Genomic DNA, 16,355 nt, shown 5'->3' with positions numbered 1-16,355 from the left:
GTACTGGGAACCTACTCTACTGGGCACTTATTCTGATGATCCGGACTACCCACTGGGAGACAAGCATAATGTACAGGAGACCTTGTTTGCCGGAAACCAGGCCTTTTCGCGAACACATGGGTGTCATCACTACTTGATAGTGATCCATAGAGTGGCGGATCCAGGGGCAGGGGGGTCCGTCTCTGTCATAAGTATAAAACGTCAAGGTCAGAGAAGAACCAGTCTCGAATATCCGCTGAAAAAGATTCCTTTTGGCGAAAATCACACACTTATTATATGGTCAGAATCGTTCAATAGACTGAGTTCTTGTGAATATGGACATGCTTTTTCGTTGCTTTTCTTTCCGTGACAGCATCAATGTTGGCGTCAATGTCGTTCTGATGGCATATCATGAAGGAACAGTCATGAAGTAATGGGGAAGTCAGAGTTAATATCCTTAAGGGCAACGTTTTGTTCAAAATGTATTCACTAACATACTGTATAGAAATACTACCATTCATTTATTTTATTTGAGCATGTCGCTGAACACTTGCAAGAGAATTAACCTTGAATTTAAAATAACTTTGTTTTCATTTAAGTAATGCTGTACACATAGTATGTGAGGGTATCATTTTGTTATTAATACTGTGACGAAAAGGAAACGAAGTTGTAATGAAGGGGTAGGATTACACAATGTTCATAAAGCTGAACGTCGCTTGGAACAATATTTCTACTAATTTAGAAATTCTAAAATTAAGACATGATAGTTTTCCTCCCAGATTCAATATTTTTCCAACAAGCAAATCAATGTAAGAGTGAGTGAGTGAGTGAGTGAGTGAATGAGTGAGTTAAACTCCGCTTAGAGCAGTATTTCAGTCACTGAGGTGAGGTGAGGTGAGGTGAGGTGAGGTGAGGTGAGATGAGGTTATATAGTGCTCTATTACGGAGACGCTCTATTACGGATACACTCTATTACGGAGACGCTCTATTACGGAGACGCTCTATTACGGATACGCTCTATCACGGAGACGCTCTATTACGGAGACGCTCTATTACGGATACACTTTATTCCGGAGACGCTCTATTACGGAGACGCTCTATTACGGATACACTCTATTACGGAGACGCTCTATTACGGAGACGCTCTATCACGGATACACTCTATCACGGAGACGCTCTATTACGAAGGTGCTCTATCAAGGAGACACTCTATTACGGAGACGCTCCATCAAGGAGACGCTCTATCAAGGAGAGTCGGTCCAATGTGTAGGAAGAAAGTACAAAGTGATGCAGGTCTTAAACCCACGAGCACAGGTATGGTGCTGAAAAACGAGATTTAAGTCAGATCCCAGAGCCACAGGATGCTGGCACACCTAAGGGAGGCAACCCAACACGGCGCATTGCAGAGCCTTAGACGAAATGGCAGATTCGTAAACGATATATTACAAGCTACAATACACCAAGGATACCTTTAGAAACATGTTTTTAGTCTTTGATAACCTTGATTGACCAGGCCCGGATTTGGCATGCATGTGGACAATACTAGGCTGAGCTTTTCGTGATATCATAGCTATGGAATTTTCAAGCTTCGCGAAGTGACATATGAGAAGTCCCTTATAATCATATTAGGCACTTCTATAATAAACTCGATTTGCCATCTGCATAATGTCGTCTCCCCAAAATAGAAAATTGAAGGAGTGGGTTTCTGATTAGCAATTCTCAACACGTATACTCTGGGTGGGTGCACTGTCCTCTAAAGTAGCCCAGAGGTCAGAGGTCAGAAGATCATGATGACCTCCCAATGCTAATCGTGCGTTACGTTTCATTTCGCCCGGGGTATGTATTAATAACTATTGTGTATCAATGTGGACCTTTCTTTAAACAACATGTACTTTTGTATATGTCTCGCTTTGATTGTTTTTATCCTTTCATCGTCCTAAATTCAGCATGAAAAAGATATGATAATATATATTTTTAAACCAAAATATATCGATTCTTTGAAACTCTTTTGAGCATCACCAGCACGCATGTGCCAGAAGAGACAGTGTATATTTTCCCCGGGATGTAATATTGACATGATGTTTTGTTTTGTTTATTTGTTGTTTACGCCGCACATAGCAATATTTCAGCTATATGACGGCGTCGACATGATGTAATCTCCCATTTGAAATTAGCTGCTATACAATTCATCAGTTCTAGAATATCTCCATAATTATTTCCCCGTTTTTCATTGACATGAATGTTTTGCTCTAAAATACATCTTCTCATTTAAGGCCGTCTTAATTATTGTGTGTGTTTCTCATCTCCGGTCCAAATTATAGTTTCGCTCCAAAACATAAATTCATTCGCCCACCTCCGGAATAAAAAAAATTAACGAATTTTACGATTTTTTCTTCAAAAAGGTATTTTCTGCATTTTATAGGAAGGTTGTTCGAAGAAAGGCAGTGGCTTTGCCTGCAGCTTAAGGTTTTTTTTTTGCACTTTGTATAATCTCTCTGCCTTTCACGTCTCTTAAGGTCCGATCACCGACACAGCAACGAAAACAAAGAAAACACAATAACGATACCATAATTTTATGAGAACATGACTCTTTGCACAAAAATTAAAATGTATAACTAATTTGGATCGCCTTAAGTAGTAAACTGTGTGTTTATCTGGCTCTAAAATGTGGGTTTACCTACCAATAGCATGTGGCATACCTGGCACTAAACTGTGGGTTTACCTTGCACTAAACTGTGGGTTTACCTGGCACTAAAATGCGGGTTTACCTGGCACTAAACTGTGGGTTTATCCGGCACTAAAATGTGGGTTTACCTGGCAATATAATGTGGGTTTACCTGGCATTAAAATGTGGGTTTACCTAACACTAAAATGTGGGTTTACCTGGCAATATAATGTGGGTTTACCTGGCATTAAAATGTGGGTTTACCTAACACTAAACTGTGGGTTTACGTGCCACTAAACTGTGGGTTTACCTGGCATTAAAATGTGGGTTAACCTGGAACTAAAATGTGGGTTTACCTGGCACTAAAATGCGGGTTTACCTGGCTCTAAAATGTGGGTTTAGCTGGCTCTAAAATGTGGGTTTACCTGGCACTAAAATGTGGATTTATCTGGCACTAAAATGCGGGTTTACCTGGCTCTAAAATGTGGGTTTACCTGGCACTAAAATGTGGGTTTACCTGACACTAAAATGTGGGTTTACCTGGCATTAACATGGGGTTTACCTGGCTCTAACATGTGGGTTTACCTGGCACTAAAATGGGGGTTTACCTGTCACTTAAATGTGGGTTTACCTGGCACTTACATGCTGGTTTACCTGACACTAAAATGTGGATTACCTCGCACTAACATGCGGGTTTACCTGGCACTAAAATACGGGTTTACCTGGCACTAAAATGCGGGTTTACCTGGCACTAAAATGCGGGTTTGCCTGGCACTAAAATGCGGGTTTGCCTGGCACTAAAATGCGGGTTTACCTGGCATTAAAATGCGGGTTTACCTGGCATTAAAATGTGGTTTTACCTAACACTAAAATGCGGGTTTACCTGGCATTAAAATGTGGGTTTACCTGGCACATAAAGAAACATCGCTTAAGCCAACAATGGAACGGCTTGACTGATATAAGATGACGTCATCTTCAATTACGGCCGCACGATAGCCAAGGGTCGTAGAGTGCGTGAATCGCACGTGACATTTCTTTTCAAAGCTTTTTGCGCAAACGAAAAATAGAAAATACCGATGATAGTTTGGATATGGACATCAGGTGTTTTCAAAACAGCAAAGGTGATGTGGTATTGACATGCACAAACTTCTGTGTTTCGAGTACTCAACACTAGCAAATTTGAAAACTATTAGGTTACCGACATTTCAATAAAATAACGTCGTTTTACTTCTCTGTCACGTAAATTCTATTAGATGCGAGACAGCTGTGACGTGAAACTGTATTGAGTATTGAGTGAATGAATGAATTCGATATAATTCACTTACAGTTACACTTCTGACAATCAACAACACAATGGGAAATGTTTGTTTGTTTGCTTGTTGTTTAACGCCGCACTCAGCAATATTCCAGCTATATGACGGCGGTCTGTAAATAATGGAGTGAAGACCAGACAATCTAGTGATTAACATGATGAGCATCGATCCACGCAATCGGGATACGATGACATGCATCAACAAAGTCAGCGAGCCTGACCGCCCGATCCCGTAGTCGTCTCTTACGACAAGCATAGTCGCCTTTAACGGCAAGCATGGGTTGCTGAAGACCTGTTCTACCCCGGGATCTTCACGGGTCAACTGGGAAATGCTGAAAATGATACATGGTAGCACATGTAGCTTCAATACCCTGAAACTGAGGAATACACCTTCGCATTGTGGCGCTGCGAGAAGCTTGAGAGTAAAAGTGAATATCGCTCCGCGCTTTTCTCCCTGTAATATTGATTCGCCTAACAAAATAATTCAGTGCAACCTTGAAGCAGCAACATGAGACACCGAACACTAGATGTGTGATTAGTCACGTACTGCCAGCCCGTCATTACCTTAATACAGTTCACGCCAAATCTCTCGGTAATTAGACATTGAGAAAGTAATAAGCCTACTCTTGCAGCAGGTATTAAGGCGGAGGAGCATGTTTGACTTGATCACAATCTCTATCCATGTACTCTATGTAATATTTGCGACAAAGGATAAAGTTTTATTTTCGAAGATTTCGATGAAGGGAAAAGGTTAACACACCTAGAAATAACTAAAGTTACGCGTTAGCCAGTTCTAATGTATTTACTTGTGAAATAAAACATTTATCGAAAAGGGCGTAAAATAACGCCTCGTGACGGAATTACTTTCAATCTGGCTCGAACGTCTTTGTTTCTTTTGGACATTTAACGGCAAGAAATACATAATCCAAATGGAACGTTTACTTTTTGCTGTCAGTTGTGAACATGTCATCTTTGCCAAGTCACTCGAGGAGATAATACTGTACGACTATGCGAAGTCACGTAAGATATAGTTTTATAACGAATGTATTTCAAACCTAATCTGACGAGCGGAAGCATCTGTCTGTGACGAGTGGGCAATTGATGTAATACTCAGGCAAACCTTGCATGAAATTCAAGGCTGAAAAAAGTCCCTTGTATAAGAGTGGCGCATGAATTCGACATTCGTTGTTTGATTTTTTGTTTGTCGGTTGTTTAAAGCAACACTCAGCAATATCCCGGCTAAATGACAGTGGTCTATAAATGATCGAGTCAGATAATCCAGTGAACAGCATAAATATCAATGACTGAGTGAGTGCGTGAGAGTGGGTTTACGCCGCTTCTAGCAATATTCCAGCAATATCACGGCGGGGGACACCAGAAATGGGCTTCACACATTGTACCCATGTCGGGTATCGAACCCGGGTCTTCGGCGTGACGAGCTAACACTTTAACCACGAGGCTACCCGACCGCCCCTCGCCTCTTACGATAAGAATGGGTTGCTGAAGACCATATTTAACCCGGATCTTCAAAGGTCACGACATTCGTAGCAGGTGTGATCTGGCAATGCGGTGCGCAGCCTTCTTGGAGATCTGGTATAAGAAATAATGGTTACAATGTCTGAACACAACAATCACCGAGTCAGCCACATCAGCATGAACGGAAAACTCTTCATAACACCAACCTTGGTTCAGTGTAGGCGAGGGGCGCCAGAAAGACGAATCGACACATTGAGTCGTGTCTCGAGTCAGCAGATGGTTTAAAAATGTGGTGCAATTACCATTCAGGCACCATCAATTACGGGAACATTTGACATTTGAGATCCGGGGTAGAATAGGTCTTCTGCAACCCATGCTTGCCTTAAAAGGCGACTATGCTTGTCGTAAGAGATGAGTGAGGGGATCGGTGTTGATGCATGTCATCGTATCCCAATTGCATGGATCAATTGCCCAGGATGTCAATCACTGGATTGTCTGGCCCAGCTTCAATTATTTACAGACCGCCGTCATATAGCTGGAATATTGCGGAGTGCGACGTTAAACGACAAAAAAACAAAAACAAAGGCAACTGCCAAAACTTCAAAAATATCAAAAATTCAGTGAGTTGTAGGTGCACGCATATTGCTCCGATGCCTCCCTAGTGTTTCATGCAAACAGAAATAGGGGTGTCGGGACACAATACACGTTGAATAAGTAGTGGTCACTTTAACGTTTGTTAATAAAAATGTATTATTACCCTAATAATCTCAGTATTATCTATGACCGCCTCCGTGGCCTAGTGGAAAAGCGTTCGACCTGAGAGCGGAAGAGCCATACGTTAAAAGATGGCACTTGTTGTTACTCTGACTGGCATCAAGGGGCTAAAACGTGGACTGCTCGGCTCGGAGTCAGTATAAACTGCGGCATGGTATCTCAGAGGGCTAGCACTATTAATCGGTATCAGTCCGGACTAGTACAAATAGCCACACACACACATACGTACATGCACGTCCCTGTATAAGTGAAATAACCTGGGATGCGGCGTTAAACCCCATTTCACCTCACCTGTAAGTATCTATACTGTCATATACAGTAGGGGATCGAGAAATATATATGTCATATCGGTCGTTAGAAGAAAGATCAACGTTGAATAAAGGATGCCAGAGAACCAGAACACATCGCCCAGCATGCCTAAAACATTGCGCGTGGACCATGCCATTCATCCGTTCATATAGGAGTGTGTGTGGGGGGGGGGGGGGGGGCATTAGTACTGCTTATATACATTATCCACAATAACGCAAAAGCTCTCTACTCCTGATTCATACCAGCTTAATGCAGTATTTGTGATCAGATTGGCAAAGCGTCGTCTACACCGTGAGGGTCGCCTAAGGACTATTAACTTGCTGCAAACTGGTAAAATTCAGCATGATAGCCAATATGTTCAATGTTTAATGTGTTAATGATCGGCTTCAGAAAAAAACTAACCCAAACAGCCAATCTAAGCAGTAGTGGGACAAGAGTTCCGTGAAGGAAGCTTCGTCGTCATTGAAGGAAGTATCGGCATTCCAGTCTGCCTCCGAATCACTCTCTCCAGAAGCATCTTTGGTGAGGGCGATAACATCGGTGTTCACTTACGCCTGGCCACCGAGTTCAAGTTACTGACCAGGTGATCAGAAATCGTCCCCTAATATGCATGCTCGGCGGCCACGTGTTGTGCCACAGTTAACTAATCGACACACCCTAGCCAGACGCCAGTGGTGTTTAGAGCAGGGAAACCAGGGGAATCGCCGATGGTCTCGTGTAAAGTTTGAAGATGAGTCCAGCTTCACCCTAGACTTTGGACGCGTCGGGGGGCGTCGTGTCGAACGGGAAAAGCCGAACTAGGCCAGGTGCTGCAAGAGGAGAAGACAAGACTCCCTCAAATTGTCAATGGGAGGTTGATTCGGAACAAACAAATGTTTGACCAATCGTGGAGTCATAACCCTTTAATAATAAGGTTATCTTATATGTTCTGTTGTTTAATACACACCCAAGTCGCTTATCTTGATTATTTGCAACCTTACAAAACACCGCCAACATATTCTTTTGATTGTTTTGTTAAACATAAGTCTTTTTGCTTTTCCATCCAATCGATACAACCAGGGAGTTTATTACAAACGAATATCCAATATAATAAAATAAATATATTTAATTATATTTTAAAAAACGCCATTTTGAAAAACTTTTTTGCCATTTTTATGTCGTCTTTATATTTATGTATACTTTTCTATCTTAATAAAGACATGAATAATCAATATGATCTCACTTACTTTAAATACTTAGAGGTTTATTTTCATGCTGATAACAAAGAACACATGAACTTTAAAAAAACATGAAACCTGTAGATTTATTGGCTTAACATTTACGTGTGATTTCGTTTCAGACATACTCTGAAATCCACAAGATGCGAACTCAACATCACCTCCTCCGCCTACTCCATGGACTGAGACGTGGTACAGACATAGGATCTGGGAGGGATTAAAGATGGGGATTAAGGATATAACCCCCTAATCTGTCTCGTTCTCAAGCCGGAGAAGTCATGAGGAAATAACGCTGTGGCATAAAGTCGGATCGGCATTCGAAACATTACTCCTGTGACATTCTGTGAATCATGTACATGGTGCGCTTCATAGCCTTGCCAAATATCCAAAATAACCCTGATTTAACTTTTTTCTTTTATCTAATTCCAAATGAAATTTAATATTGGCACCTTATCATACCAGTCATGTTTTGATGTAAAGTGACCTCAATTGTATTGAAAATCTTACCAGTTTTACATGTTAATATCGTATAATTTACACTTCAGTTGAGAGTGGGAAATTTCTTCTTTTTTTGAATAAATAAATTAAATGTGCAGTGTATAAGCTTGGCTTAAGAGGAAACATCGATATATCCATGACTAGATAAAGAAGGTTTACCGCCGCATATTTTATATTGAGGCTCATCATCATCATGATAATAATAATGATGATGATGATGATAATACCAGTCCTCTGCTTTTCTGTTTGTCATTAAATCCTTTAAGCTTTTCTGCTTAGCAAAGAGGAAGGTTATCATCCTGTACCTCCTCAGCACAGATCCCCAACACCCCTGACTCCCCTCCTTTACATGGATGACCTTGAACTTATTGCCAATGGATGATCCCAACTAAAAAAAACAGATTCTCCTTGTCGAGTCCTTTTCTAATGATATCGTCTTGTCCTTTGGACTCGACAAATGCAACATTCTTCCTCTGAAAAGTGGCAAGGTAGTAGAGGGAGGATCAGTCAGTTTACTTTGAGGAGGAGTCATTGACCATCTCGTGGAAGGTCAGGGTATACGTACTTAGGGATGCAGATTAGGGACAAACTCCAGAATGCCCATATCAAGGAAAAACTTGAACGACCACTGCATCGAGTTTATGTGCAATGTGTTGAGAAGGTCAGCAACCCTGCAGAGTCCTTCGCTTGGAGGAGGTCGGCTGGCCTTAAAAGTGAAACCCCAGGAGCAGTCACTCCCCTCTCGAAACCGTCAATGTGTGATTTTGCATCAAAATGTAAATATGAAATGTAGATTATGTAATGAATTTAATGAGACTGTCCAGCACATTGTCACTGGATGCCCAGCATGGGCACAAACACAGTATTTTAAGCGACATGATGGTGTGACTCGATCCTTTTATTACCGTCTTTGCAGTGCTTCATGGAAAATGATCCATACAAAATCCTTTGGAATAGGCCCGTATACAGCCATAGACATATCCAGGCCAACAAACCTGATCTTGTCCTTTTTGATAAATTCATTGAAATCGTTTATATTATTGAATTTTCTGTCCCTTTTGACACGAATGTGATTATCAAGATTGAGGAAAAGCATGGGAAATATGCGGACCTCGCTTCACGCTTGCATCCAAAGTGCCAAGTTGTCCGACTCCCCATTGTTCTTGGTGCCTTAGGTTTGGTACATCCCAATCTGTTGACTTACATTGGGAGAGTACCCGGATTTGCTACCAGGAATATAGCCCTTCTGACAATCTGGGTAATGCAGAAGGCTGAAGTGAGTATGAATAAACATCAATGATAACCTATTCATTATTGTTTTGCAAACGAAAATTAAGAACAACGAAAGAAATGTAAACCTTCACTGACGTCAATGTATTGTTGAGATGACGTAATGTTACCAATTTATGACGCCATGAACATTTAGTGACGTCACATCGTACTGTTATCAACAATGAAACAATGATACACTTCATACACGTAATCTCAGACTTTAGCAAACTTATTGACTTATATGAATTATTATAGACGAAGAAGGCTTGATGACTTTCGAGCAATAAATATACTCAAACGAAGTAGACAGAATGAAGTTGGCACCATATGGAGGAAGACATGTAACAATTCAAGGAAAGGAAATATTTGCGATCTTAATCGTCTAAAATAAATTCACTTATTTCCGTTTGACGTAATACTACGCATATACTGTTTATACAAAACATGTTGAGTTGTTTCGGATGTGACAGAGAAGACTAAGCTCGAGACACAACATGTATGAAAAAACAGTGCAAGGAGTTTGAACCTCGTCATCCGTTCCTCTAAGGGCTACTCTCAGTTTCGCAAAGCGCCGTGAAGAGTTGCTAAACAGTTACAAGTGTACCGTTATAAGACTGAATTCCTTCTTGGAGCTAGATCCGCCATGATCGAGTAGGTCGGCTGGTTGAGAATAACCGCTGTGGTAGCATGGCGTGTTATGGATTTTAATACCTTTGAAAACAACAATGGTTCGTATGCGGCTTTCATGTTTCTATTTCAGAACAATTGTGCCATTTTCGGGGGCGTTGGACGAGACTTCTTCTTAGGACACGCGATCCTATTTTGGGAAGCATTGGATCCGTAACGTACGATTGAAAACGTCAATTCATTTTGACGTTGATTGTGTTAACACCATAGGATTACATAGCTGGAAGGTCGGACAAGTGACACATTGTTAACAGAGAAGCGACACGACATTAAATACTTAAGAACTGTGATCCCGAATATAGACCTGGACAGTTCGTTAAACCGGGCATTGTTACGTTTCCTGTGCTTATGGCGCTAGATACCCTTACGATTGTCGTAAGTCTATGTTAAAGTATGAGGGATACGACTGTCGTAAGTTGATGTTAAAGTGTTAGAGTTACGAGCTTCGTAAGTCTATGTTAAAAGATGGGAGGTACGACTATCGTAAGTCGATGTTAAAGTATGGGAGGTAAGGCTGTCGTAAGTTGATGTTAAAGTGATAGAGTTACGACCTTTGTAAGTCGATGTTAAAGTATGGGAGGTACGACTGTCGTAAGTCGATGTTAAAATGATAGAGTTACGACCTTTGTAAGTCGATGTTAAAGTATGGGAGATACGACTGTCGTAAGTCGATGTTAAAGTGATATAGTTACGACCTTTGTAAGTCGATGTTAAAGTATTGGAGGTACGACTGTCGTAAGTCGATGTTAAAGTGTTAGAGTTACGACAATCGTAAGACTATGTTAAAGTATTGGAGGTACGACTGTCGTAAGTCGATGTTAAAGTGTTAGAGTTACGACCTTCGTAAGTCGATGTTAAAGTATGGGAGGTACGACTGTCGTAAGTCGATGTTAAAGCGTTGGAGTTACGACCTTCGTAAGTCGATGTTAAAGTATGGGAGGTACGACTGTTGTTAGTCTATGCTAAATTATGGGAGATACATACGACTGTCGTAATTCAATGTAAAAGTTTGGGAGTTACGACTGTCGTAATTCTATTTTAAAGTATTCTACAGTGGAACCTGTCCAATTCGAACTCGGTTGGGACCGGTAAAAACGTCCGGTTTACGGGAGGTCCGGATTACACTGACAACAAAAAGTTAGACTGAAGACAAAACGAAAAGCAATGATCATACATCTTTATTGGCATACACATACATTATACATGAAATGTTGACCTGCACTGTTATTAAATACACATGCTTTCCGCTTCGGTTTTGGCACTGACTTAAATTTCTCAATTGAAGCACCTTTCTTTGCAAGTGTAAGCTCGATAAGCCGTTTCTTTGCCAGACAGCCGATTTAGACAGCTTCTTTTCACTTGTAAATTGGTTGTTGGGACCGTAATTTAGTTCGAAATCCGAAGTGTAACGAGTCCGAATTAGCATGTTGTGGGTCAGTTTGATCATGTATTGGGGAATTGAGAGGACCGGAGCAAAGGCCGATTTGTACCGAAATTCGAGTTGACAGAGTCCGCCGGATTTGGAGAGATTCCACAGAAGTTACTTAGCAGTTACTTAGTAGTCAACATAGTACTTACTTGTAAACATATTAATGACTCAAAAGTCTAGCTCTCTAACGGCCGGTTGCCGTCTTGCACAAACAGACAAAAGTCGGCTGGTAAGCTTTTACGGATATCATGACGTCACTATGTTGGATGTCACGTCACCTGCTTGTCACGTCAAGATTGCCCTGTTCACATTTTGAATTAGATAAATATGGCCAGCTGGGTTGATGTAAAATTCAGTTATATCTGGAGTTCAACTCAAGGTATATCAAAATGAATTTAGACATCCGAAACTAAATTCAAGATGTATTGTTTGTCTGTAAATAATCGAGTCTGGACCAGACAATCAGTGATTGACATCAGGAGCATCGATCCACGCAACTGGGATACGATGACATGCATAAATCAAGTCATCGAGCCTGACCACTCGATCCCGTTAAGATATCTTGAATTCATCCAAGCTTCGTGTGCAATACGAGATCCAACCAGTAAAAGCCGAACACGGGCCAACGATTCTCTGCTACGTACATCGCCTATGTAAGCAAATCAATACGTTCCATTATCACCATGTTATCTGAATGTGATATGAATACACTCTGATCTGAGTGACCGCCGTGGCTGACATCGTAACGTTCAATGTATTCCCGACTTATCCTTCCTGTATTGATTGCTCACACGATAAGCTGCATTAAGCATGTCCCACCCCCGTTGTTTCAGTAAGAATAGATCTGTTCATTTGTTGTTTAACAAAAGTATATTTGAATGTGAGCGAGTGAGTTAGTTCTACGGAAAACTCGAACCGGACGCGGATTGTATCAAAGCCTCATTAACTAATGGCTACATTAAACCCTATTGATACATTAAACACACGGGAACGGGTGTGGTATTGACAGGCCAAGTTTCATCATTAGGGAGTCTGTGTTCAAATTCACGATCAGGGCATCCTTGCAAGGCTAAGGGAGGCAACTCCTTGGCTTAGCGCGTTCAGGGTGATTGAGTCAGCAACCGTGTGTGCTCAGCAATATTTCACCAGACTATATAGTCTGGAACCAGAGAACAACCAATATACCGAAACAGATTCCATTGGGGGTGAAGGGAAATAGTGTCGAATATTATAGGAATAGAACACTAAAATCAGTGATGACACCAGGTGTTCGCGACAAGGGGAACCACGCCCTGCTCTAACTGTGGCACCCGCCACTCACACAATTTGTATTACGAGGGGCGTTCAATAAGTTTGGCAACTTGAGCATTTGTGTTTACACAAACAATGTCAATTTCTGGCAGGTGTGACACTAGTCATAACATCAGGTTGACACCTGTCATAAAAAGTTCCAGACACAACAATGAATTAGATGTGATGGCTTCATTCACCTAAGGGTGGTCACAATCATGGATTCTCTCAAACATGGACAACGCGCTGTAATAAAGTTCCTTACCAAGGGGGGATGCAAAGCAAAAAAAAAAAAAGATCGCAAGTGTAAAGTGATGGGTAAGGATGCTTCTGATTATTCCCTATTTTGCCTTTGGTCTCTACAGTTTAAAAGGGGTAGGGAGTCAACAGGCGATGACCCAAGGCCAGGCAGACCTTCAGATGCCACCCAACCGGAAACCATTGCTGCTATAGAAAGAAGAATTGTGTCTGACCGAAGAGTGAAAGTACCTAGGGAATTCCAAATATCAGTTGGAACTGTTGGAACCATTATTCTTGAGCATCTTGGTATGTCCAAGGTATCTGCAGGATGGGTGCCTAGAAACCTCAGAGCTCAAGATCACCATCAGAGAACTGAAAGTTGTCGAGATCGCCTGGATCTCTATACTGCTGGTGCAGCCGGATTTCTTTCTCGTCTGGTGACAGGTGATCCACCATTAGGACCCAGAAACTAAATTGGAATCCATGTAATGGAAGCACCCCAATTCTCCGCCTCCGAGGAAGTTTCGCACTCAACCATCGGCTGGAAAGGTAATGGCCACTATATTTTGGGATGCAAAAGGCATATTACTGACTGATTACATGCCACTAAAAATTACAATCAATGGACAGTATTATGCTAATGTAATGGAAGAATTGCGAAAATCTATTCGCCAGAAACGCCGTGGGATGTTAACATGTGGTATTCTACTTTTGCATGACAACGCTCCGGTTCAGTCGAGAATTGCACAGGTCGCCATATGTGAATGTGGATTCGAACAGTTAAATCACCCACCCTACAGCCCAGACTTAGCCCCCAGTGACCATTTCCTGTCCCGGCAAATGAAATCTGCCCTATGTGGAAGACGCTTCCAGAATGACGAGGACATAAAGGCTGCCACAGAAGCGTGGTTAGAGGGCCAATCTGCGGATTTCTATAAAAGTGGTTACTAAAAGCTTGAAGTACAAATGGAATAAGTGTATTGAGGTGAATGGAGATTATATTGAAAAATAAAAGCGCAAAAGATATTCTGCGACTTGGTCTGATATTGAAGTTGCAAAACTTATTGAACGCCCCTCGTAAGTAAGCAAGTGTAGATTTTTAGCCTGGACCAGCAATACGCATGCCATACGGCGACGGGCTGTAAACAGTCGAGTCTGGACCAGACAATCCAGTGATCAGTATCATGAGCGATGATCGCGTCTTCAAGCCAAGCCTGACGACACGATCCATTAAATATAAAACGTCAACGCCAAAGAAAAACCAGTCTTGATTATTCGTCGAAACAGATCCATTGACCGCAAAAGGAAAAACAGCCGTAAAAAAATATGTGAATGGATCACTGAAAGTCAGTGACGCCACCAGGTGTCCGCGAAAGGGGAAGCATGCCCCGCCCTGAAGTATATGCCAGGGGGTAACACGGTGTGAAATCGCCATGTGGAGGTCACAGTCTGAGGAAACATCGTGCATCAAGCAACGCGTTATATTCAGTACATTCTTTCAAATGCCTCCCATTAAATTTCTGTGCTGAAACCAGGAGGTCATGTCGTCTGGGGCCGAGCTATTGCCTGGGAGGTGTTACAATTATACATTAATCTACATCTTTGTAAAACAGTCTTGCCGATCAATGGAGTGTGGATGGTGTCAGGACTTTAATTAATATCTCTCCATCACTGACGTCACAGACATAAATAATATTCTTACAATCATTCGGGCATTTGTGAAGTTCATTTTCCTAAGTATTTGCAAATTATAATGATGTTGTGTTGGTAGAAACGTATTATTTCATATAAATTAAAAAAACATTTAAATAACTATTTTTATATCTTAGAAATATTTTTTATCATTTCCAAACTCAATTTTGAAATTAAAATATAGAAAGTTAGAATGAAGGGAAAGTGATAATTAACAAGAGAACATTAGAAAAAAATGACCACAGAATTCTTGTATAGGCGCTGCAGTAGGAACTGTTGGACGTTTATGATCAAGATCAAATATTATATTGTATTCAATGCATCTGGCTCAAATACAAGTCATTATATACATGCATGTGTATATTCAGATGTGTGTCAATTTGAGGTCAACAGTTTTTTTTCAATTGAAGACAATGAAAAATGTTCATGGAAAGTTTGAATTGAATACATGAATTATTTTTACGATACTTGTCTCACAAACTGTTTCTACTGTATGTGTGCAAGTAATGAGCAGGATTTATTCCTCGACGTGTAGTCTTACCAGCCGATGGTGGCGTTTTCCAAGATACTGGCAAAGTTTCTCGTCGATGTGTAAAATAGGAAATATTGAAACATACCTGTATTATCCATGGATATAAATAGCTCCACAGTGTGAACACAATCAATAAGATTTCTCAGTGACAATTCACCTGTAAGTTTGATGACCGCCAGGTATAGCAACACAAACTCGTGGACAAGTCTGAGATGAAACGTTAGCGTCCACATCGGCCTTCAACAAGGTGTCGTCGTCTGCCCAAGTCATAGGTGGCGCAATATGCACGTGCTGCTTGCTCCTGCCGGTGTTGCTATGCTGCTCATTCCGTATGATCCCCAAACATCCCTCCCTCAACGCCAACTTATATACGACTCTCCCACTTCCGGTCGAGTGAGCGAGTCCTACTCGGATGAGGGACTTTGAGGGGCGGGGATGTCATTGAGGAGGGAGAGGGTGGGAGGGACTGTTTTACCAAGGTGGCGTGAGACTTGTCGTTCCAGCCTCAGCGGCTTTAGATCATGAGCATGATTTAACGCTCTATGTTGTTAATTATGACTCAGGTGACATATATAATGCTTAATAAATACAGATTGTTTTCACGTAGTAGATTGTCGACTTTCTTGATGTCTGTTAATCTGAGGTCGTAAAGGGATAGCTGGTGTACACTTGTACCACGCAACAGGTGCGTAGAGTCGAGAAGCCGCTGATGGCAATGTCCTAGTATTGATTTCCTTGTTTGGATGTTGGAGTGTGGTACAGCCTTCATTCTGAAACGTGTAATGAAGTCCGATGAAACACAGTGAATAGAGCTACTGGGGGTATATCTGTACCAACACACACGCCTGTGGTGTGTAATGCGCCATGTATTTGCGCTGTGTATTTGTTGGCTTAAGTAGGGGATTATATGTATTATCTAATGACACACTAGAAGGATATGGATGGGGATGGTATTTATTTATTTGATTTAATATTAATTTATT

General features: G+C 41.3%; 1 protein-coding gene across 2 annotated transcripts in view; it reads right to left on the bottom strand.

Moving 5' to 3' along the window:
- The window catches only part of LOC139474699 (uncharacterized), a 49,284-nt gene extending 33,586 nt beyond the window's left edge, over positions 1-15,698 (bottom strand). For both annotated transcript variants that reach the window (XM_071257799.1, XM_071257800.1), the window contains exon 1: positions 15,530-15,698. In XM_071257799.1, the coding sequence (XP_071113900.1) occupies positions 15,530-15,605 (76 nt within the window). In that variant the 5' untranslated portion in view covers positions 15,606-15,698. The remainder of the gene's footprint in view (positions 1-15,529) is intronic.
- Positions 15,699-16,355: the final 657 nt, after the last annotated feature.

The sequence above is a fragment of the Haliotis cracherodii genome, unplaced genomic scaffold (assembly GCF_022045235.1).
Source record: "Haliotis cracherodii isolate W230 unplaced genomic scaffold, xgHalCrac1.p SCAF_3, whole genome shotgun sequence".
Lineage (NCBI taxonomy): Eukaryota > Metazoa > Mollusca > Gastropoda > Lepetellida > Haliotidae > Haliotis > Haliotis cracherodii.
Note: the sequence above shows the minus strand (reverse complement) of the source record. Positions and strands in the feature narration are given on the sequence as shown.